Source organism: Rhipicephalus sanguineus, chromosome 8 (genome assembly GCF_013339695.2).
Source record: "Rhipicephalus sanguineus isolate Rsan-2018 chromosome 8, BIME_Rsan_1.4, whole genome shotgun sequence".
Lineage (NCBI taxonomy): Eukaryota > Metazoa > Arthropoda > Arachnida > Ixodida > Ixodidae > Rhipicephalus > Rhipicephalus sanguineus.
The window spans coordinates 5,499,698-5,523,376 of record NC_051183.1 but is presented as its reverse complement, the minus strand read 5'-3'; the positions used below and the strand labels follow the sequence as shown (position 1 = coordinate 5,523,376).

Sequence of the window (23,679 nt, the reverse complement as noted above, 5' to 3'; positions counted from 1 at the left end):
AGGACAGGTAGTAACTGCGGAACCGTACCATGAGAGTGAAATAACTAGAAGAATAAGGATGGGATGGGGCTCATTCGGCAAGCATTATCAAATCATGAATGGTAGTCTACCACTATCCCTCAAGAGGAAGGTATATAACAGCTGCATCTTACTGGTACTTACCTACGGAGCAGAAACCTGGAGACTTACAAAGAGGGTTAAACTTAAATTGAGGATGACGCAGTGAGCAATGGAAAGGAAAATGATAGGTGTAACCTTAAGAGACAGGAAGAGAGCCATAGGTGTGCGCACAGGGGGGGCAGGGGGGGGCGCCCCCGCCCCCCTAATCACCTAAGAGGGGGCGCAATATCTTCCCCGTACATTGACCCTTCTAGTCACCCAAGAGGGGGGGGGGGGCAAAATTTGCCCCATACATTGACTTAGTAGGGTGGGGGGGCACTGCGACGAACCTTTGCCCCCCCTAATGGGGAACCCTGTGCACGCCTATGAAGAGAGCAGAGTGGGTCAGGGAACAAACGGGGGTTAAGGATATCATAGTTGAAATCAAGAAGAAGAAATGGATATGGGCCGGGCACGTAGCATGTCGGCAGGATAACCGGTGGTCATTAAGGGTAACTGGCTGGATTCCAAGAGATGGCAAACGCGTGAGGGGGAGACAGAAAATTAGGTGGGTGGATGAGATTAGGAAGACTGTATGTATAATGTGGCAGCAGAAAGCACAGGACCGGGTTGATTGGCGGAACATGGGAGGAGCCTTTGCCTTGCAGTGGGCGTAGACAGGCTGATGATGATGATGATTATTGCGCATAAAATATCACGAAGCACCAAAGCGTTTCAGGCTGGTAGGGCCTATGAATCATCCACGAAGAAAAAAACTCAGCGGGTCGACGGAATGGAAGCTCTTGTGTTAGCTTTCTACTGTCAAGCAATGCCTAGTCGCAGGTATGTACAGCCTCCAGCATTTTTTACTATATCGCGTGAGCGTCGACGGCATCAGCGCCTTATAACGGCGATAATCCGCACATACTATTGCCAGCCTCACAGATTATCGCCGTTGTAAGGTGCTGATACTGCGTGCCGTTGACACTCGCGCGATATAGTTAAAAATGCTGGCGGCTGTACATACTGCATTGATGGGGTTGAACCACAATCTGAGGTGGTCCCATTAGTTAGCCCCAACTGCTGAGCAGTGCCACTCAAGCCGAACCCATGGGTTTGGTATTTTCTATTTTTCTAAAGCAAAAGTACTGTTCAAAAGGAGAGCAATGTTTAGCTGTAAGTTATTGCTGTGGAATCTCTTGTTCTTAGGGTTCGCCCAAGACGGACACCATCTGGACACCCAAGGCAGTCCATCCCCCTTCCACTGAAAACAGACTTGCTTCCCTCCTATGGAAACTACAGCAGCAAAGCTCCTCCACACAAGTTTTGTCCCAGGTGAGCAAATTTTTTGGTTGATGGACATAAAGCGACGTTCTTAACTTAACCACCCTGTGGCGTTCTCATCATGAGAGCTCAGACAAATGACTCATCAAGGTATAAAGTGCCACAAATCTTGGTTGGAGCGATGGATCGAGGCCAGAGAGGTGTCACAGCACAACACGTCAAAGTAAAATGCGTAGCACTAAGAAAATATATGCAAATGTACAAAAAAGTGCAAATAACTGCAAGCAAACTCACACTAGCATGACTGTTTCTTGCACAATACACACATGGACAAGATAGAAATAGACACCACGGGCACAAACTGACTACTGTTTTATTTGAAACAATGAAATGCACTTTTATCTTGGAGAAACTTCTTCAAAAAGTTGAAGGAAAGCAGTGCTAAGGAGGGGATAACATTTCTTTGCTCTTAGCTCCCGTGATGCAAGGTGCTTCGCTTAAATCATGGCACAAATGATTTAATAACATTGCATCTTGACTGCATACAGAAGTTCAGAGAACCATTTCTGTTAACGCATGGTGTTGGTTCTTGTAACAGTAGTTAAATATGGAGCCTCTTTTTCTCTTTCATGGAGCCTGTTCCTCGGAGATCGTCGTTGCCCCCCAATGTGCACACGTTGGAAGAGCTTGAACGGGACATGCTGCATTCTGGTGGCAGCCATCCAGTGCCCATTGGGGTGAGTGTTCTCACTTTGTTAAGCACCCATTACTCCATAGGATAGGAAAGAGGTTGGCCAGGCAGGGCACAGCCCGCCCTGAGGTGTAAAGTTGGTGGGATCAGTGTAGGAATTGGTGTCGGGAAGGAGACTGTTTGTGGCTGCCTCCACACAAGCCCTGGCCATTCGGTTAGCAACGTAGGTGTTGGCTGGGAGGGGGGTAGTGAAGTCTGCATAGTCTATACTGTTTTGCAATGCCGTGATAGGTCACCATACAGTTGCATGTTGACCACATATTTGCCTCTACCTCAATCTCAATTGCGACCAGGGTAGGGCTGTGTGCTTGGCCTCGTTGCTGGGGAGTGAGGAGTGGGCCCAATGACAGTTAGTGTTTCGGTTGAGAAGGCTATTACAGTCAAACCCGAGTATATCCAACTCGGGTAAATTGAATAATACTTTATGTCGAACTATTATCGAGCACAGCAGTGTTTTAATGTCAATGTATAGGGAAAATGTATGGCTACATCAAATGGAAATGGCCAAAACACTTGATATATTGAACATCGGGCAACGTGAAATGCCCCAAGAAGTTGGCTTTTCCTCACAAATATTTGGCTTTTCCTCATGGAAGGGGACTTTCCTGCATCCATTAGGGAGCGCGAGCGGTGTGATTAGGATGTTGCCACGAGTAGAAACTACCACTTGCCATCACGGGCTTTCATTTCTCCCATGATTCTTCATCATTGCGCTGCCGGCCCTGCGCTTTCGCTTCTCCGCTCGTTCTGTTAAGGTAAAACAGAAGAACCTGCTGTTCTGTGCTAAGCTGGCGATAATCAATACATTCGAACGTGAGGAAAAGTAGACTTGGGTTGCCTGTGCGTATAACATTTCAAGAATAATGCTCAGTATGATATTGAGAAACAATGCTGACTCTAGGGCCAAGGCAGACAAGACGTTTCTGGTGCCCGATGAGTACGCACAGCTGCATATGAAGAAAGATTTTGAGGCGCTATTTACATCGACACCATAGTTTATCACGTAAAACCTACCCCTGCATATAACCCTGCATTCCTAACTACAAACCACAGCAAAATACTAACTTAAAAGGAAAAGAAAACGAGTATTGCTGTGAAGGCATCTTCCTGACATTATCGTGAGTGGTGACGTAAAACCGGGTTACGCACCGACAGTAGAATAATTGCATTAAAAGTTGTATACTGAATGATTCAAATTATTCAATACCGAACTAATTTTAGGCGAGCGCAATATATGCGGATTCGACTGTAGTTATTGGGGAAATGTGTCCTTTAGTATAACTGTTTATAGCAGATTTAGAATTAGAATTTAGAAGTGTTGTTCGTGGCCAAGGCAGTGGCTGCCTTCTCCATGTCCATAGTTTTAATTGCACGACCAAAGAAGCCCTGGTGTTCCTGGATCTCGGCCACATCAGTGTAAGCTGTGTTGGCCGCTCCACTAGTTTAGGATGGCACCTGTGTAGGGCAAGGTGTTGGGGTGGCCAACGGTCTGTCTTGTGGTTTGGTATAAAGGACTGTGCTTAGTTAGCCTGATATGTATGTCTGTGCTATCACACTGCTTCACTCTTTCAGGACCGCCCCATTGGAGCATTGATCATATATGATCGATGGCTTTCCGTGCGCCGCAAAGTTCATAGTTTTGCGCGTTTTTACATGTATTGCTATCTAGTGTGTAGTATTATCACTAGACTTTTGGTCTTCGCATAGTTTGCCATTTTCCAGAAAGCGGCGACATGTGAGAGAGAGATTTGTGGGCAGTGGCAGCATATAACGTAGTGGACCATGGCGTCGAACTTGTTCTCGTTCTGGCAGACTTGATGCTTTCAGGTGGTCTGCGAGGGATTATTGGTCAGCTGCCAGCTCGTAATAAGTTCCTGTGCTACGTGACACCAACAGGTGAAAAAAGAGTGTTCCACACTCGCCGTCATGGCTACTGGCGGCACTGACTGATGCTCCCACGTTTAAATACACATATATGCCCCATAAAGTGGACAGGGGGATGGCCGCTGCGGTAGCTCAGTTGGTAGAGCATCGGATGTGTTATTCGAAGGTCGCAGGTTCGGTCCCTGCCCGCGGCAAGCTATCTTTTCGTCCACTTTCTTTCTTCACATTTACATTATATTTACTACTAATAATGTCCCCTATACTTTCCTTGGCATTATTGTCTGTTAGTGCTCGTTAATATTCACTTAGCTGTGTTATTTGTACTTCCATGGCTTGAATTTTGTTATCCCCAGCAGCAGGGGGGCGATTACTAGCCCTGCTCACCTTCATGTTCCTGGGTCGGAAGTTAGACCTAGACCTGGTTGGCCGCAGCGAATAGGAGAAGGAGCAGCTCCTGTTCTGTGCAGCCCCTGCTCCTGGCTTTTCCGTTTCCTAGAATGTCTGGCTTTCCCTTCGAGCATGACCTAGTGTGGGATTGGTTGTTGGGTGAACTGTGACAGCTGGTTGTCAAACGTTTGCTACGGTCTTTCGGTGTGTTGTGCGCAATCCTCTGCACACCACGCACTTTGGTTCACACACGTTCCCCCACAGGATTGTCTTGCCCACATCTGTGGCACTGTTTGTAGCTGTTGGGCAGATGTCCTTGGGATGCCCTGTGGCGCAACAGAGGCTGCAGACTTCTATTTTATTCTTATACAGCAAGCAGGGCGTAAGAGCTTCTTTGCACTTCACTTGAATGGGGGACCATCGGTCCCTTGACAACAGTAACAGCGTTAGTGGTATGTAGATGCTGTGTGTGCAGTACCCTGGTTGTATTGTTCTGCCAGCTCGTTATGGTGTCTGCTTGCTTGTCCTATTTGGGTATGCCACATGGAATCCCTTTAGCTGGATTGTCTGGAGCAGTGACATAGGGGCTTACTTTGTAGTGTTTTCCACCGAGCGGGATCTCTGACAGCTTACCGTAGGCCTCTGCTGGTCCTATGCCCAGTGTAGAAATTGGGACTGGGTTCTGTGCTCTGTTCAGCTGAACCATATTCATGGTGGTTGTTGTGACTGGCAAATGTGGAGCTTTCCTGATGTCATCAGCTACTTCCGCTTCACTCTGGGACTGAAGTTTAGTTTGTCGACTCTTTTTGAATCTGGTTTGTTCTGATGCATCGGCTTATTTAGCCATCCCTCCTATACAGTTGCCGACCATTTATTTAGACTCGGCGGGAACCGCCATAAAGTCCGAATAATCGAGAGTCTGAAAGAAAGGATTCACCAGAAAAAAAGCACCTTTATCGGCCAAGTGGCCGGAAAAAACTTGTCAGTGTGCGCCTGTACACATGTATGCTTACACACGACCAAGTCTGCCTGTATTTCAGCCAATGTTTGGCCACCCCTGTGGGTCGGCAATAGCACTGTAGCAGCCTGTGCTAAATCTGCATTTGATGGCCGTGGTGTGGGAGGTGTGTCATCACGGCAGTCACTGTCCACATGTGCTGGTTCGAGTAGCTGACGGATATCTCAACGCCCAACTCTGCGAAAACTCCCAAGCAACTTCGGATTGAGGTTGGCCGCCTTCCACCTGGTGAATAATCGCCGCTTTTTTCGCCATCGTCAGGGCCTTGCAGTTGCCGCATTTCTTCAGTTCCGACGGCACACATGGAACGGGCGGCATTGGAGCAGTTTCAGCAGATCAGGCCTCGCATGCCAAGCAACAAGGGAGCGAGACACAAAGCTCGGGACGCAGATCAGGCCTAGCTACAGAAACATCTGACAACGCGAACTCTCACACGCCAAAAGGAAACGACGCTGGGCTAGTTGATGTTGCAGCATTTCTGTTGTCGTACTCTCTCTGTCCGAATTAGGATCCAATCGTACTCGTACGTGCTGTCGTTCACCTCAAATGCCGCACTGAGCTGATTCCAATCTTGGCTTGGCTTGACTTGGCCTGCTGTTCGGCCATGGTAGCCGTTCAATGGATACTTGACTGGCTAAAGCCAAAAGGCAACAGTTACGTATAGCCAATAAACATAGCCTTCCAGATCGGTAATTCCTGCGTGGATTTTTGACACTGGCACGTTCTCCAGTTACAGCTAGTGCAACATTTCACTACTGGCAACCTAGCAAAAATATTGTAAACATTGCTGACAGCTTGTCATGGCGTTCAGCGTCGCACTCAATCAGCCAGCCGGCGTCTGAAAAATCGAACGGTGGACTGTGGGGCATCCGAATTCTCGGTCGTGAGTTTACATTACTTCAGTGGGATGAGCGGCGGTGCCGGGAAGGTGTCCGTATAAACGACCATCTCCGAATTTTCAGCGTCCGAACAAACGGTCGGCCACTGTATGCTTGTTGGCTCCAACAGCATTTTTGTTTGTGTTATTCTGCACACAGAAGTATCATTGTGGTACAGTTCTGTAGATGGCATTTGACCTGTTTTTGCAGGGCTCCCGAGGCGGGGGGTCACCCTGGGTTGCTGGCCACACTGAACACGGGGTGGCAGGATACCCTTGTGGGAGCACTCCTCCTGGTCACCGGGGATCAGCAGAGCACAGCACTGGAGGAGTGCTGCCTGCTGCCTTCAGTGCCCAGCAATACCGTTTCAGTCCAGTAGGTCATCAGCTGCTTCCTTCCTTACCACATATACGCTGCGCATTTTTTGTTATGGCAAGGAAAGACTAAAACGGAATCTACTTGGCACAAGCGTAAAATGGGGGCTTCAATGGTGTAATTAGAAATTATTTGGAGAGGCCTTTGCCTTATAGTGGGTAAATAGGCCAGTGATGTTTTGGGGTATACAGTCAACTGCCGATTTTTTGGACTCCCTAGGGACCGCGAAATCGTCCGAAAAATCGGGCAGTCCGAAAAATCGAATTCATGCTTTTTTATTTAGCTGAAGCGGTCAAATCGCCCCAGCATGTCCGAAATAGCTTTAATGCCTCCCAGTACGATTATCAGGCATTTTGGTGCGCGCCCAGGCTCTCGCAAGTACATTCGGTACCTGCCGCGAACCCAGCTTAACTACGTACATGCCAATCGCCACTTTTGCATCTCGTGATGAGCGCCGCTGATAAGAGCAAAGCACAGAATAGATTACGGCTATCTCGCATGAAGCGCTTGTGAACGATGACGCGGAACACAAAGACTGTGGCGGAAGAGCGGACGACTCGTCCGGCTTTCTCCGATGCATGTGCGCATGTAAGCGATGTGCACACACATCGTCGAATCGCCGCCGATACGCAGCATTTGCTGCCGTGTCAAGCCGATCGTTTCTAGTTGTGTGCAGCACATCGCCAACTAAGCTGACGCCGTCACGTTACTGTCGCTGTATCGTACGCACGCATTTATCATGAAAGGGTTCGTGATGCGCACTTAGTTCCTGACCGCACACTGGCGCGGCAGTGGCGAGCTGGTTTCGTCCGCGAAGGCAATGCATCTGTGCGGCGCACTTAGCGGTCTCGCACAAAGACGCAGCAGGAATGGCGGCGCGGCGCATTTGGGTTCTCGCCTATTAAATGCATGCAGTACGCATGCAACTGCGCTAGGCCACGTGCACTACCGAGCAGTTAACTGAAGATGCTTATTGTAAGGGTTGTAAGCGATTAAGCCGTACTGGCGCGTTTGCCAGCTGCCGCCATCACGCCTCCGTGCATTTCCGCTGCTTATCCGTAATGTCGCCGCACGGCGTCGCGATAGCGGCCCCTTTGAATTTCTGGTCTGCTTCACCCCATAACGCTTCGGCATTGCGGCAAAGCTGACTTTCAAACTCTGCTACTGTCTCAAACAGATAGACTCGCGAAAGCGCTGGTTCGAACCTATGAGATAATAGACGCGGCAGAGGTGGAGGCTTCAAATAATGCCTTTCGGACCTGCAGTTTGGGCAGAAAGTCCGAAAAATCGAACGCGGAATAGCTTCAGCGTCCAAAATTTCGGACGTTCTAATACACTGAAGTATATGGGGCTGGTGACGGTGCCGCAAAAGCGTCCGAATTTTCTAGCATGTCCGGAAAATCGGGCGTCCGAAAAATCGGCAGTTGACTGTACCATATTTACTCGCGTAATGGAACACACTTGCAGGGGTAAGACAGCTGCTCATATTGCGCATTTTTGATACAATTCCGTTTTCCTGCGTGAAACTGCTCCAAAACAGCCTCGAAAGCCAGAATTTCGATGCCCACGTCAGCTTCGTTGGGAAAAAAGGCTGAGTTGACAACATGATTTTCCAAGTTGCGCCTATAGCAGCGCCTGGGATACCAAGAAAATGAGACGTTTGCAAAACGCGTAGACGCACCCAACCGTGTTTCTATGCACCTTTCTAATGAGGGCTCCCATGATGCCGCCATAACCTCCTCTGGGTTGTTGTAAATATGTGTGGCGCCCCAAAAATGTTCTTCCGTGCCCCGAGCGTGCTGCTGTTTCTTGCTAGGTTGTGTCTTCTGGCGCTATCAAGTGGCATGCGTAGCGGGAATGGCTCTCAGGTTCTTCGTTGTATGTAGCGTGTTCCTCCGGTCGCAATGGTTTTCGCGTCGACGCTCCTGCGTGTGGTCACCTACGCACGCGTTTGCTGTGGGAGTATTTGTACCGAAGAAGACACGTAAATTGGGCAAGTTGGTGAGGTTCCATGGTAAAAATATAAAACAGCACTTTCTTAAACACAGACACAGACGGCGCCGTCTGTGTCTCTTCTTCCTTCGTCTTGTGTTTAATAAAGCGCTGTTTTATATTTTTACCGTGTGTTTGTACCGTTGCAACCCATACTGTGCACGGTAGAGGCATCACCCTTGTTGCATGCGGCGCATCTCCGCGATGCTCTGGCGTTTTTTCACGCCGAAGCTGGCAGTGGACTGATGCGACGCGCCTTTGTGTCGTTCCCCAATAAAAGCATGCAGTACGCTTACAACGGCGCTATGCTCGCAGTACCGTACACGACAGTCAGTGCGAGATAGCTTTATGAGGTAGTCAATGTGGCGAGGTATCTTGGTGCCCACGCTGCGCTCTTGAAGGCGGTCTCGCACGACGGGGCAGCGAACGACAGTAGCGCCAGTAGCGCACCTTTGTTCTTGCCTGTTCAAAGCGTGCAGTAGGTTTGACACTACGCCAACTGCGCTGCCGAGCTGAAGGCATTTATTGTGATGTCCTCCTTACAAACACTGACCTACAGGAAGCTTTGGAGAAGCTTGAAGAAGTTAAATAAGCAGATCTACAAAAAGGATCAGTTTCACCGCAAGTGAAGCAATGAATGCGATAGCATCAAATTGTAATATTATACGAAGTGAGGCTGGCAGCTAACTTACACTTATGGATCCGATCTCGCGTAGCTACAAAATGCTGGTGTAAGAAAATACGGCTGCTCAAAGGAGAGAAGTGTTGAGATCACAGCACTTGGAAGGGTATACGAGCCGTCTGTGATGCCAGCCGAAATAGCGCGCGCGACTGCGCCCTTAAAGTCAAAGTGCACAGTTGCTGCTCGAGTGACCCCCCCCCTCCCTCTTTTGAGTTCTTTCGTGCTCCTTCAAAACGGGCGGCGCGTTTTCTTTCTGCACGAGTAGCAATCATTGGCAGGCCTGGCACGCAATGTCATTGCATGTGCCCTCTGTGCAACGGGGATCGGTCGGCTCTTTTCATCTCTGCCTCAGCCACGTTCATCGCCCTCACTCGCGCGCTTTTACCCAAGGGTAAAGCATATGATGCGCGGGGAATGTTATCGATTTGGACTTTATACGGGACAAGACTGCGATGCCGACGGCAAAAGCTTGTTCAGAATATCCTTATAATTGCTATTGCAATAAAAGCCAAAGCAGTAATCGGCGAAGTTATATCACTGATTTTAAAAAAGCCTACTGCTGTGTTACTGCAATTCTTGTGCAATCACGTTCTTTGTGTTTTTTTTTTTTTTTCAAATTGTTTAGAAGTGAACCTATAGATTGCAGAGCCTTTTTTCAATTATTTCATGCGTTTCTTACTCGGGCTAGATAGGTCGCATAGTATTTAAAGAGGTAGTATAGTTCATACCTGGCGATACTTTCTCCAAAGGCTGCTTCAGTGTTACGTCTATCTTAGGCCAATTCAAACCTGTACTTGTCCCCCCAAGTTGCTACAAATCTGTTTTTCAAGCTCCTGAGACGACTTAAAAAATTCCGCTAACTGCTCCAAATCGGGGTTCTTCTGCTCCAAAATCGAAATTTTGCTGCTCCAAAAACTGCTCCCAAATCAGCTTCAGCCGTCTCACCCCTGCACTCGCATGATAAACGCACCCCCAACTTTAGTCGTAAAAGATTTTGGATTTCTTTTCTCCTGCGTAATAAACGCTCCCCCTACTTTCATCCGCTGCAGTCCCGTGAACCGACGCGCAGTGCCTCCTCGCCCGTTGATCTTTTCTTCTTTTTTTTATTATGCCGACCCCCCCTTGGTTAGCACCTCCCCTCTGCCCACTGCCGCGCACTGTTCTTTGTTTATTTTTCTTTCTATCTGTGCGTGGCACGTCCCCCTGTTTTTGTACTTGTTTTTGAAGTATCCGTTCACCACAGCAGGATTCACGAACGGTGCGAGTGTAGAGACACCACGGCTAACAAGCACACAGTGAGCGAAGGTCACGAAACTGCCCACGCCAGCCAATGGTCGCTTCCTGCAAATGCGAAACTTTAAGGAGCCGGCGGCAACCGGCGGCGGGAGCGCGCGGAGACAGCTTGCAGGAGATAGCGCCATTTACCACCGAAGCGGCGGCGTTTCCGAGGACGGGTGGGACAGCCAATCCCTACTATTTTTTTGCCTACTATTTTTAGCCCTACTATTTTTTTTTTGTTCCCGCCAGCCATTCCCACTTCGTTGTGAGTTCGTTTTTAGCCTGTCTTGCGTTTTGCGGACGATGGGCCAAAATGCGAGCTGCATGGCTGATTTCAAGCTGCAGGCTTTGGAGTACGCTCTTGAGCATGGGAATCGTGCTGCCGGTAGGCATTTCGGAATTGATGAAGTCCATGTGCATTGCTTGCAGAAGCAGCACGACAAGCTGTGCGCTATGAACAGGATGCAGCGTGCTTTTAGGGGATTGAAGACCGGAAAGTTTCCTGCTGCGGAAAAAGAGGTCTTAGAATATGTCCGGGACCTGCGGAAGGAAGGCTGTGTCGTTTCGCAAAAAATGATCAGGACGCACGCGCGAGCCACAGCCAGGAAGCATGGCCTTGCGACCACCGCTTTCAAAACGAGTAATGGGTGGATAACACGCTTCATGCGGCGCAACGGACTGCGCTTGAGGAGGCGCACATCACTTTCTCAGCGACTGCCTCGTTGCTATGAAGAAAAGATAGTGGACTTTCACAAGGTTGTCATGCGCCTGCGGCGAGACCAAGAATTTCTTTTCTCGCAAATCAGGAACGTGGACCAGACGCCCGTCAGTTTCGACATGCCGATGAGCAGGATGATCAATGAGAGAGGAGCACGCAGCGTGCTCGTTAAAAGGACAGGTGCCGAGAAGCAGCGTTTCACGATAATGCTGGCTATCCTGGCAGACGGCACGAAGTTGCCACCGTATGTTATGTTCAAAGGGAAAACTATGTCGAAGGTCAACTTCCCAGCTGGCATACGCCCTGCCTCTCCTTGTGCTCGACAGTTTTCACTTCCACCTGGGAGAGAACGTACGCCGGGAACTAAAGGAGCTGTGCACTGAGATAGCCATCATTCCAGGTGGACTCACTTCGGTGCCCCTTGATGTTTGTGTGAACAAGCCGTTCAAAGACAGGGTGCGCCAGTTGTATACAGACTGGATGGCCCATGGAGGGCATGCCCTGACGCTGACCAGTAAGATTAAAAGGCCGTCGGTCGAGCTGGTGTGCTCCTGTATCATGGACGCATGGCACTCGCTGCCAGATGATTTGATCACAAAGAATTTTAAGAAGACTGGAATTGCAAATGCGCTGGACGGCAGCGAGGACGACCAGTTGTGGGAGCAAGATAACGAAGTGGCCAGTGACCTGGATGACGGGTCTAGCGATTCTGACGAAAAGTGAAGGACAATAAAAAACTGTTTCCAAATAGTGTACGTGTATGTTTACTGCAAAAGGTAAGCTACCCAACTTTCTTTTTTTTTATGCCATCTTTTGCTCATCGCAAAGAAGTTTTCGTAAAATTTACCCCACATAATGAACACACCCCCCAACTTTGCTTTGTTTTTATGGAAAAAAAAAGTGCGTTCATCACGCTAGTATATGGGGTATATAAAAAAATTGGGGGGCCCTTAAAGGGACACTAAAGGCAAATATTAAGTCGACGTTGACTGTTGAAATAGCGGTCCAGAAACCTCGTAGCGCTGCTTTTGTGCCAAGGAAGTGCTTATTTTGAAATAAAATCACGTTTTTAGTGGTCCGCATCGCGTTAGCGCGCTTCAAATCTCCCGCCTGAAAATACGACTCTCATACGTCACTGCTGCCACCCCAAAGTTGCCCGCTTTTACTGCGCGGCCGCCGACACTAGTAGCAGCCGAGCGGAAGTAGCGGGATCCACAGTAGCAACAACGGGCGCTGCGGCAAAGACTTGCTCGGATGGGCACATTCAAAGCCGTCACCAAGTTGCGATTGGTCTCGTAATCCTCAGTACGAAAGTGCAGCGAGCACACACGCAGAGGTTTTGACTGTTCAGCACACTGGCGCAATGGCATGACACTAAGCCACTTCGAGCGTAAGGGTTCATTCCGCGGCACCCAGTGAAAAGACACACCGGTTTCCTTGCTGCAGCACTGGCGTTGTGCACCATTCGGGCATCCGGCAATATAACACGCATGCGGCATTTTGTCGAACTTTCTGTCAGAGCGACCTTCACGAGCGCGCAAAACACGCACGGCAGTACGCGATCCCGAAACTACCACTGAGACGGGCGAGGCACAGTTCGGCGAAAACGGAACCTTTGAACCACGCGCGCCGTTCCCCATGGCAACGCCACGGAGGTTTTGTTTTCCATGAATCAAGCGGAAACGAACAAACAGCATTTTATTACGCCTTTTGATGCTCGGAATGTTCTTTTTTTACTGCTGCTAGATTGATTACTAGTGATTTATTGTAGACCGACTTCCCTACGTCATCGGGATCACTTCGAAAATGTCCCACTCGTGGCGCTCGTCATGTGATACATTTAGCTTGATTTCTCGGTAAGTAGGGCACTGCTGTTGATAATATTGCCGTTTTAGAAGTTGTCATACATTGGGCTTTCACTCTGACATAAATTGTTATTTGCCTTTAGTGTCCCTTTAAAGGGCCCGTAACAGGCTGCGACTTTTTTTTACACCCCCCAAACATGCTTGGTAATTCGTACAGTAGACCGCGGCGATCACGTTTTCTGAATATTACAGCGCTGCATGCCGCGCAGACCCTTCATTTCGAAAAACAATTCCTGCGCTTCTTTCCTACACCTGACCAATCCTCCTCGTACGCGCAGTGACGCCAACTCTGCGATCGGCGAGTTGACATAGCACTGAGCTCGTCGATTGGTCTAAACCAGGTCTCAACAAACAGTTGTAAAGTTAACGTCAGTTCCTGTTCCCACCCACCGCTACGAAACTGCGCCTTGTTCTTTGGCCCTGCGGTGATGCGGTTTCGGCCACGCAGTTGTCGCGCGTATATTCCTCGCACTGCATAGCACCTGCACGCACTTCGCCTTCGACATGAGGCGAAGCGTTGTTCAGTTGACGGCTGCAAATCGAGCGGGGAGAGGGGAATCTCCGGTAGCTCGGACGGGTCGCGTTTGCTCGCGCGGCAAGCAGGGTTCTGTAGGCTTTTCTCTCGCGCCCCTTCGACGTCTCCGAAAGCAAGCACGCATTCCTGCTGCATTGTGAACTGTCACAAAGGTTTAAAAATAGTGAAGAGCCGAAAACTGCCCGCCAAGTTACGGAGCACGTGTGACAATATAAACAATAAACAACCAGGAGCCGCAGCAAGCGGAAGTGCATTGCGGCTGATCAAGCTTGCCCATGACGTCAATTGTTGACGTCGTGTCACGTTGCCGAAGTGGGCGGAGTCATGACAACGGGCTACGCCTTTCCCTCCATGTGGCGGAGAAGGGTGGTGAGGCCGCGTGAAAATTTGAAACCAGCTGAAACGGATGTTCTAACCCCTGTAACTTCCTTATTATAGCACTTACTCGCAAAATTCTTACGGCAGCATGTTCACAAAGCAAAAGTGCGCATATCTCTCTTCATTACAATTTTTGGACATCGGGGTTGTTTACTGGCCCTTTAAGCTTCGCCTTTAAGAGTTGAACGCGATAGCGAAATCCGGCCCCTAGTGCGCACTTCAACCACTTAGTGCATACTTATTAATGTGTATTGTTACACACACGCACACGCGCGCGCGTGCGAATGGTACATGTTTTGGTCTAAAGCAAGAATCGCATGGCCTCCAAGATATACGGCGCACGCTCGCCATCTCGGAGGCCATGAAGAGCCTCACAATGCCTCACAGATGGCAGCACATTATCTAGAGTTTGCTGTTTGCTTGATCAACGCCTGCGCAAGCCGGCGTTGGCTTGATATGTTTTCCGCTAGATGGACATGGTTGTCCATTTTTGTTTGAAAGTTCGTGTGTGTTTTTAGCGGCGATGGCTGCACTATCCCGGCCTTTTTCGACGTAGTTTGATGGCCTCCCAAATGCGCTTACAGATCGCCGAACGGGCTCGTTTTCGTCGTGACACCTGCCGAACAAAATGCGTTAGGAGACTCCTTCCACTACATGGCATTTATGTAGTGTTCTTTTCCGAAGCAGCTGCAAGTAACATCATGGCTTTGTGGTAGGACACCTGCTTGCCACGCGAACGGCCCGGGTTCGATCCTCAATGGGACTGAAGATTTTATTCTTAATTTTATTTGCTTCTTTCTCGATTTTTCGGTCACGGACGATTTTTCGCTCACAACCAACGGTGCCGATGCCGACGGCGGGATTTCTGCGGCACGAGCTCTTTAACACTATCGCGTTAAAATTAGTTTAATTAACAAAATATGGGTAGTGCTAAATCTCACAGGACAAAGAAGGAACACAGATGCGCAGGACAGGCACTCCTGTGCATCTGTGTTCCTTCTTTGTCCTGTTAGATTTTGCGCTATCCAATTTTGAAAATAAAACTAGTTGCGTTTTGTGAACATTTTACAGTATACTAGGCTTCTTACAGTATACTTTCAGAAATGAAACTAACTATTTGAGGTTCCTCCATTGAAAGCGACATCGCAGTGCACCTGCGTACGACGCAGTCCGAGCCAAGCCAAGCCAAACTAGGCCAAACGTTGCTGTTGTGATACATTCAGCGTCAGATTTTTCGGACTGCCTAGTGACCACGAGATCTTTTGAAAAATCGGGCAGTCTGAAAAAACAAATACATGCTTTTTTATTCCGCTCAAGCAGTTAACTCGCTACAGCCACGTCCTAAATAGCTTCGATGCCTCCTAGTACACTTATCAGGCATTTGGGTGCACGCCCAGGCTCTCGTGAATACTGGGGGTGAGGAGTTACGGAGTCGCCCTCTATTAGGCGTGCCTCTCTTGCGTGCTTGGGAGGATAATGCTGGTGCACTCCTCATATGTTTGGCTGTCGGCACTATATGGAAACACCTAATGGAAGCCCTCCTGCGCGTATCTTTGAATACTTTCAAAACAAGAGAAGTTTTTACATTAAAAATAATAATCTTGGATAAAAAGAAAGCACAGAATTGTTTGCAGCTGCTACCTGTTTGCAGAACATGTACAGTGAGTGCGCATCGCGCATGGTCGCCGCGATGGGGTATCCCCTAACAAGCTTCTTGCATGAAAGACAGGCAATCCCTGAAGGCGAACTATGTCACATATACTGTTACATTGGTCTGTCTGTATACAGTCACCAATCGATTTTCCAGACCTGGCGAGGACCGCAAAATAGTCCGAAAAATTGAGCAGTCCGAAAAAATGGTTGAGACATGAAAATGAAATTTATTTGGATTAGAGCAGGCGAAAAAATCCCCAATAATTCCCTACTTCGTGCTGTTCTTGGGGACGAGCAGATTTGGTTGTATTTGGGCTACAGCAACATCGTCAGCACATTGGCAATCGCTGCTGCCGACTGTTGCGGGCGGCACAGTTGGTGGCTCCATGGCACCAAGCAAACAAAATTTGATGCCGGTCGCAAAAAGATGCATGCGACGTCTCGTCTGTTTGGTGGGATTTATCGGTGTGGTCTGAGGTTCTTTTACCTGCACTTACACCACAGAGCGCGAGCCTCCAGCATTTCGGTTCCATCGAAACGCTACCACCCGGACTGCCATTGAACTTGCGTGTTTGAGGTCAGTAGCCGAGCACCGTAACTGCCGTAACCACCATAACCACAGAGTGCTACTGAGTAACCGCAGCAGCAGAGAACATGTGGCGCGCACGACGGCTCAAAAATACTTGACACACTACCAACGTGCAGAATGACAACCGCAAAAACACGCACACAAAAAAAGCCTACTGGCCTACTAATGACGACGATAAGACTGACTGAAAAAGAAAAGTTGCATCCCCTATACAGTTTTGCCAGCCAAGGAAGATCGTATACAGCCTCTGAAACTGGAAGATTGTGCCCTCTTCCAATCTTGGAGGCAACACAACAAGCCACTGGAAGCCAAATTTTACTAAGCCAATGGGAAATCCAACATGGTGGCTTTCAAAATCGAGGGGCATGGCTCGGATTGAGCGATTTAGTCTGGAAAACCTGACACCGGGTTCCATTGTGTACGTACTGCACTGTGCCACCGAGCGCTGGCCTACTATATAAAATGCCTTCAAAGACATTGTCTGAATATTGCAATGCTCACAAGTGTTGTCAAGTGCACAGACGAAGCGGGAAAACCTCCCATTTAATCAGAATTACAGTGCAGGTGGCATTCTAAAATTTCGTTTTCAGCACGCGTCGGTGGTACCTGTGACGTCATCCTGATGCATTCCATGGCCGCCTATTCCAGAGACAAGTGCCGAGACACATGCCATCTTTTTGCGCTGGACACTTGCTTCGTGGGTGAAATGGTCCGGTACAATAACTGCAGTTCTTTTGATGAGTAGCGGGTTTTAAACTGCGAGGAAGCATACTTTTTACAGTGGCTTTCTTGGGCTTCACTGCGTCTACGCAAGCTTCTGGGACTGTGCCCATGTGCTTTTTTAGCTCGGCTTGCTGTTGCTCTTCGGTTTCGCTCATTCCCGCTCTTGCCAAAGCAGTGGCCATCGTTAGCATGGTGTCCATCTGCAGTTCTTCCGAAACAACCTGGTCCCGTACTTCTACTACAAAGTGGTCCCTTATTAGGCGTTCCTTCATGCCTTCGAACTCTCATCTGTCTGCTAGCTTGCTAAGCTCACTTGCAAACTGGTCTACTCTTTCTCCGAGTTGTTGGCGGCATAGATTAAAGTGAGCACTTTCGTAGACTATGTTCTTGGTGGGGACAAAGTAGTCGTTAAATTTAGACTTTACGAGCTTGAAGTCCTCTACTTCTTCGTCTTTTACGTTTAGCGACCAAAGAATCTCCCTCAACTTTCTGCCCATCGTGTAGAGAAGAGTCCTTACTTGAACTTCGTCTGTTTTCTCATGTAGGCCAGATGCGAATCTGTAGTTGTGAAATTCGTCCATCCAAGCAGGCCAGTCCGCTGCACTATGGAAGTCGAAGGGCTTAAGAGGCTTGATTCCCGCCATTCTGAAGCGTTGTCGTCAGTATGGCTTGTTCTCGCTGAAGCACCTGCCGGTCGTTCACTTGTTGACTGGGCCGTTGAAGCGCTACACGGCTACATTGTAGCCACTTCTGACACCATGTTAAGCTTGTCAGAGTGATTGACAGACGCTCATTACATCGTGACCAGAAAAAGCCCCCTTTATTGTTTCGTCGTGAAATATATACAGTCAGAATGGTCGCATGACTTCTGTGATAACTGGATGATGAAAACAAAGCGCGTCTCGGCGCTTGTCTCTGGGACAGGCGGCCATGCTGGATGACGTCACACTACCGAAGCAGACAACGCTGCCGCTGATCCTGCCTAGCACGTCATGCTGACGGTGGCATCAGCTCCTCCAGTGGTGGGCCTCACGCCCAACAACTACGTGCCAGCCAGCAATTGCAGATTTGTGTGTCGTGATAAGCGCCGCCAATACCAGCAATGAACGGAATAAATTATGGCTGCCTCGTATTGAGCGTTTGAAAACGATGATGCGGAACACAAAGGCTGTGGCGGAAGAGCGGATGACTCGTCCAGATTTCGCTGATGCATGTGGGCACGTAAACAGTGCACTACTATACATGAAAATCTCTGCCGACACGCAGCTTTACTGCCATGTGAAGCCAATGTTTTCTAGTTGTGTGCAGCACATCGCGAACTAAGCTGACGCCGTCACTGCTTGGGTGCTTGCTGTACCGTTTTCATGCGTTTGTCATGAAAGTGTTCTTGTTGCCACCTCTGTTCCTGACCGCACATGGGAGTGGCGATGGCAAGCTGCTTTTGTTTGTGAAGGCAGTGCATCTGTGTCACGAGTAAAGGGCACGGGGCACATGGGAGAGGCGATGGCAAGCTGCTTTTGTTTGTGAAGGCAATGCATCTGTGTCATGGGTGAAGGGCACGGGGCATTTAGGCGCCGATCTCGAGGCAAAACACGCCGCAGTGTTAGAAGCTTATGCTCGAGAGAAGCAGGAACTCGAGCTTCAACTGCGATTGGCACAAGCCAAACAAGCCAAAGAGTGTATTGGACAGAATGAGAGAAGGCCCATAGAGATATCATTGGGAGAAGTCAGTGTGCCTGAGTTTCGGAGTTCTGTCTCCGCTGAGCAAAAGGGCACTGAGCACGCTAGTTGTTCAAATGAGAACAGTCCTTTTAGGAATGAGTTGAAGAAGACAGAGGGCTCAGATGTTGCATATAGTGATAGTATAGCAACGGTTAGTGAACTGCATGCCAGTGTTGTCGAAGAGGCCACGGAGGTAGAGAATGCAACACCTCCAGACAACAAAGAGCCAAAGGATAGCTCTTCGTTGATGAGCATGCCTGGTGAAGGAAGAAGTAGTCAGCGTTCGCGAGTGGTGACAAAAGAGAGGAGTAGGATGAATGGAATGTCTCAGAAGCACAGTGGTAGACGCGTAAAAGTTAAGGGAACGCAGGCAGCTCCAAATATAGTGAGAAGTGGTTGCAACTTTCAGAATGCAAGAAGAGTTCCCCAAGCTTTGAGTAGTAGACGCGGGAGACGAAAGAGAAAGACCGTTGCGGGAACGCGTAAAGGAGGTTGTGATTATTTGGATGCAGAGAGAGTGGTGCAAGTAACCAGTGTCAGACATAAATGCAGGACGCAGCCTGGGAAAGGTGGTTCAAAGAGGCATCGGGTGAATATAAACAGAAGTGTCAACGGTAGTGAGCGTTCGAGACATTGTGTAGCAAATAGGAGAAGGAAAAAATTGAAGATGTGCAGTGTGAAAAAGCACAGATTGAAAACGTGTATTGAACTGGTGGCTGCTATTGTGTTAAAAGGATTCTGGGAATTTAAATAGGTTTTGAGTACAGTGATGGATGACCTTATTTGAGTAGACCTCGATAGACAGTGTATTGGTGCAGATTTTTTGAAGTATAAGTGTTGCGTTTCGTGCGTAGTTATTTCTGTGAGTGTAGCAGTATAGTTAAGGACGATGAACGCGTGGACATTGTGAACGGTTTTGTGCAATGTGTGATGACGTGTTCGCGAAAGTGTTTGGTGACAGATCAGTGAAAGTAAAGGTGACCATAAGGCAAGAGGATACGTCATAAGTTATAAGACCAACAGAAGAGTAGACCATTACTACGAAAAACTGCGCAAAAAAACAGGGACAAGTGAGACACATGCACTGCGCTTGTGCCTGTGTCTCACTTGTCCCTGTTTCTTTGCGCAGTTTTTCGTAGTAATGGAGTACCAATTCGCCCAACACTCGGTCCTTTTTAGAAGAGTAGAGGGCCGCAACCCTGAAGAGGAGGACAAAAGCAGTTTAAGAAAAAAAACTCTTAAAAGGGGGCCCAATGTCATGAGTAAAGGGCACGGGGTGCGTGCTGGACGGCGGAATGCGTCGATGGCGTGCGGGGAATGGGAAAGTACCCGATGGTGTGCACCCCACCACGTCCATGCACGCAATTGGCCGGGGAAAGGCGCGACCCGAACTGAGGTGCAGAACCCCAGAGGAAGAAGCAGTCATTGTTCGGTGGAGTTGGCCAAGAGGAAGATGGTGCAAGTGAGCGTCGCGCCCGCGACAAGAGCAGCAGGGCCGAGTTCTGGAGGCAGCGTTGCGTGAGTCCCGGGAGGGTGGCCGTCGACCTTGGTGTCTATCGAGCGAGGCTTCCCAGGCTTGCGGCCTCATCACGCAGTTCTCATGGCCTCTGCGGCACTACCCCAGCTCGAGGAGACGGCAACCCACCGACAATCACAAAGCCACGTCGGTAGTTGGATCCCGTGGCACTGAGGAGAGGCCGACAGTTAGGCCTAGCTGGGAGGGACCGGTGTTCTCGACCAACACCTCCTAGACAGGTTTTCAGGCCTGCGCGTCACGTGAGGTGACGTAGGATACGTCACTACCCGCCGGCTTCCTCTCGCTCGGCTGGCTCGGCGGGTTGGCCGTGCGGCTCGCGCCGAGTTTTCAGTTTCTCACAACACAGGCAAATCGCGTGGCGAAAAAAGATTTTTATTGCTTACGGAAACATCGAATGAGCAGCGCATTCCACATTACCGCTGCGGAACAATGCCGTAGAAATTACACACAGACACACACATTACATATGGCTACAAAGAGAGGTACAAAGACAATACAACAAATAAAAAAGCTAATGATACAAAAGGAAGGGTTCAAAACTGCGCACATTATACAAAAGCCTGTTAGCACCAATAAGAAGTGACCGCTGGCTGTTAAAACATGGAACATAGTACAGCAAACGAGCGCATGAATAGCAGTTACATAAGAAAAAAAAAAACTATTTCTCGGCAAGAACTCTGGCCTTCCTCTTTTTGGCATTTTCTTCCTTTGCTGTGCGATAGACATCATTGCGTTGCTTGCACAAGTTATTCAGCAAAATATTTGTAGCACAGTTCGTAATCAAACGTACAAGTAAGTCGCGCGCGTGGCCATTTACACATGTCTTTACCTCATGATGGAATTTGTTCTCCTTAAAAATTTGTATGCATGCGCTGACACAGAATACAATATACACGCGATTACCATTGAATGCGGGCTGTGTCGAGGTTTATCTTTAAGCAGCAAGGCTGCCTGTTCTTTTAGGAACTTGACACTTTCTTTTCTTGCTTCACCTACTGTGGCCTCAACTTTATCAAGAAGAGAAATAATTCTGTCCAACAAGAGAGAGCGGCTTTCTTCCTGCTTACGCAGCATGGCAATGTCTTCTAAAATCTTTATCAAAACACCTATGTCGTTCACAGTGTCCGGAAGAACACTTTCTCCGAGTCTTTTGACTCGTGCCCCTTGGAAACAAGTGCTGATTTTGAGGTCTTCGCAAACCGTCACGGAGGCTTCCAGCTGTGGTTCACAGTCGCCTACGATGTTCAAAAACATTGTACACTTCATTAGACGGATCACTGTCCACATCTCGGGAACTGAAGCTGCTTCAAGGCACACATTTAGTTCCGCAAGTGTTGTGAAGCGGCGCCTTTTCTGTTCTGCTTCGTAAAATGATGTGGATTCCTTGACAGCATTAGCGAGCTGTTCAGCTTCCTTTCTAGTCCTCTTAACTTCCGGAGCTTCTCTTGTGCTTTCGCCCGGCTTAGAGAAATATGACGGACACCCAGGAAATACAGTCGGCACAGAGTCAGGGCGCAGGCGCGGCACTGGCAATGGCACTTCGAGCACATTTCCTGTTCTTGGGTCAGTGTAAGACGTCGTTCGCTCCAAGCAGGACGGTAGAAAATGGTCTGCACATACCTGCACAAACGGAAGTGTGTCCCTTAGTCCAACGGTGACCGTAATAAAGGAAAAAAAAAAGCCTGCTTGCAGTTCATAAAACGCGACACGTACGTTAGTAATAAATACTCGGAGCGATAAGGTTTTAATTGTTGCCTCTAGGTTATAAAATCAAAACTCGCGCGAACAGTGAATAAGTAGAGAGATCGAGCCGTAAAAAACATCATACCTTCATATATGCAGTCGGCACAAAGTCCTTCCTTGGGATAGCACGGATCCATTTCTGCCGCATGTTTTCGTCCTTCGGAAAGGAGAAGACCTGGACCTTTTTCTTCCCGGCGTAGTTCCGGGAACATTCCGGGACACAACACTTGTTCGGCATTTTCACACTGTCATCTTCAGCTCGATATTATCAAAATCAAGCCAGCGAATGCAGAGATACAGGAAACGTGCCCTCAGCGACGCGGACAGACGTGCTTCAGGCAGGGTCACTCGGGAGACAGGGGATTGGAACGCAAGGCCAACGAACTCGTCGGACGGGTTGGATGGCCGGCGGCTTGTGACGTCAAATTCTTGCGCGCAGGCCTGAAAAACCTGTCTAGGAGGTGTTGTCTCGACGGAGAACGAGGCATCGGCGATGAAGATGATCAGCGAGGCATCTGATCAATGACGACGGCTCTGAGACGTCGACGGAGCTTCGACGACGGGACTGGGCGTCGACTTGGGCAATGAACAGAGTCAGCAGACTCCACGAACGAAGTAAGAACGTTCGGTGATTCGTAGCGCGACTGACCGAGAGGCCACAGTGGCCAGACTTTCGAGTCGAGAGGAGCTAAGCATAGCTCGAATGCTTTGTGATGTTAGTGAGCGTGCACTAACTTAGTGTGTTCGCACTTGTTACTTTTTGTTGTAAATTTTGAGTGCGTGTTAATTTTGTTTGCCGTGGTGTGTGATATAAAGTTTGGTTTGCAGTGCCACCACGGTTTCCAGACTCTCTCTCTCTCCCAACTCCATTCCGCATTGCTAGCGCTCCCGAGATACGTGACAATCTGTGCGGTGCACTTGGCGGTCTCGCCAAACAGGCAGCATGAACGGTGGCGTGGCGTGTTTAGGTTCGGTTGTCGCCTATTAAAAGCGTGCAGTATGCTTACAACTGCACTAGGCCACATGCACTACCAAGCAGTTATCTGAAGATGCTTATCATAATGGTACGTCAACAATGAAGTCGTACTGCCGTGTTTGCCGTGTTGCCACCATCACGCCTCGGTGCATTTCCGATGCTTATCTATAAAGATATCACCGCGCTGTGCAGTGATAGTGGTCCCTTTGGATTTTTGGTCTGCTTCACCCCGTAGCATTGAAGCATTGCGGCAGAGCTGACTTTTGGACATTGCAACTAGAGGTGTGCACGGGCTCCGGGTAGCCCGAAAGCCCGAGCCCGACCCGGCCCGCGGGCCGGGCTCGGGCGGGCCGACGTACTTTCAGCTCGGGCCCGGGCCGGGCTCGGGCTACTTGGAGTTTTATTGGGCCGGGCTCGGGCCTGCCACAAAGCCCGACTCAAGCCCGAAATATATAGAATGAGCGGCAATTGTTTTCCAGCACGCATACAGCGCCCTTTCCGAGACAGCCCTTTACCGCTTTTCCTTTCCATTCGCTGCTTTAAACAAAAGGGGAGCAGGTAAAGCACTGCCTCTGTTGCACTCCGACAAACAGAGATGTAACACCACCTGAG

At 49.1% G+C, this 23,679-nt stretch overlaps 1 protein-coding gene and 1 non-coding gene across 3 annotated transcripts in view; both read left to right on the top strand.

Annotated features, from left to right (window-relative positions):
* Positions 1-23,679, top strand: part of LOC119401254 (protein PAT1 homolog 1) — a gene marked incomplete in the record, with an annotated part of 241,115 nt that overhangs the window by 90,369 nt on the left and 127,067 nt on the right. For both annotated transcript variants that reach the window (XM_037667938.2, XM_049418729.1), the window contains 3 exon segments: positions 1,309-1,434; positions 2,019-2,120; positions 6,512-6,676. In XM_037667938.2, coding sequence (XP_037523866.1) covers positions 1,309-1,434; positions 2,019-2,120; positions 6,512-6,676 — 393 coding nt within the window.
* On the top strand, positions 4,140-4,212 carry Trnat-ugu (transfer RNA threonine (anticodon UGU)). Its single transcript has one exon. It is a non-coding gene; the product is annotated as a tRNA-Thr (tRNA).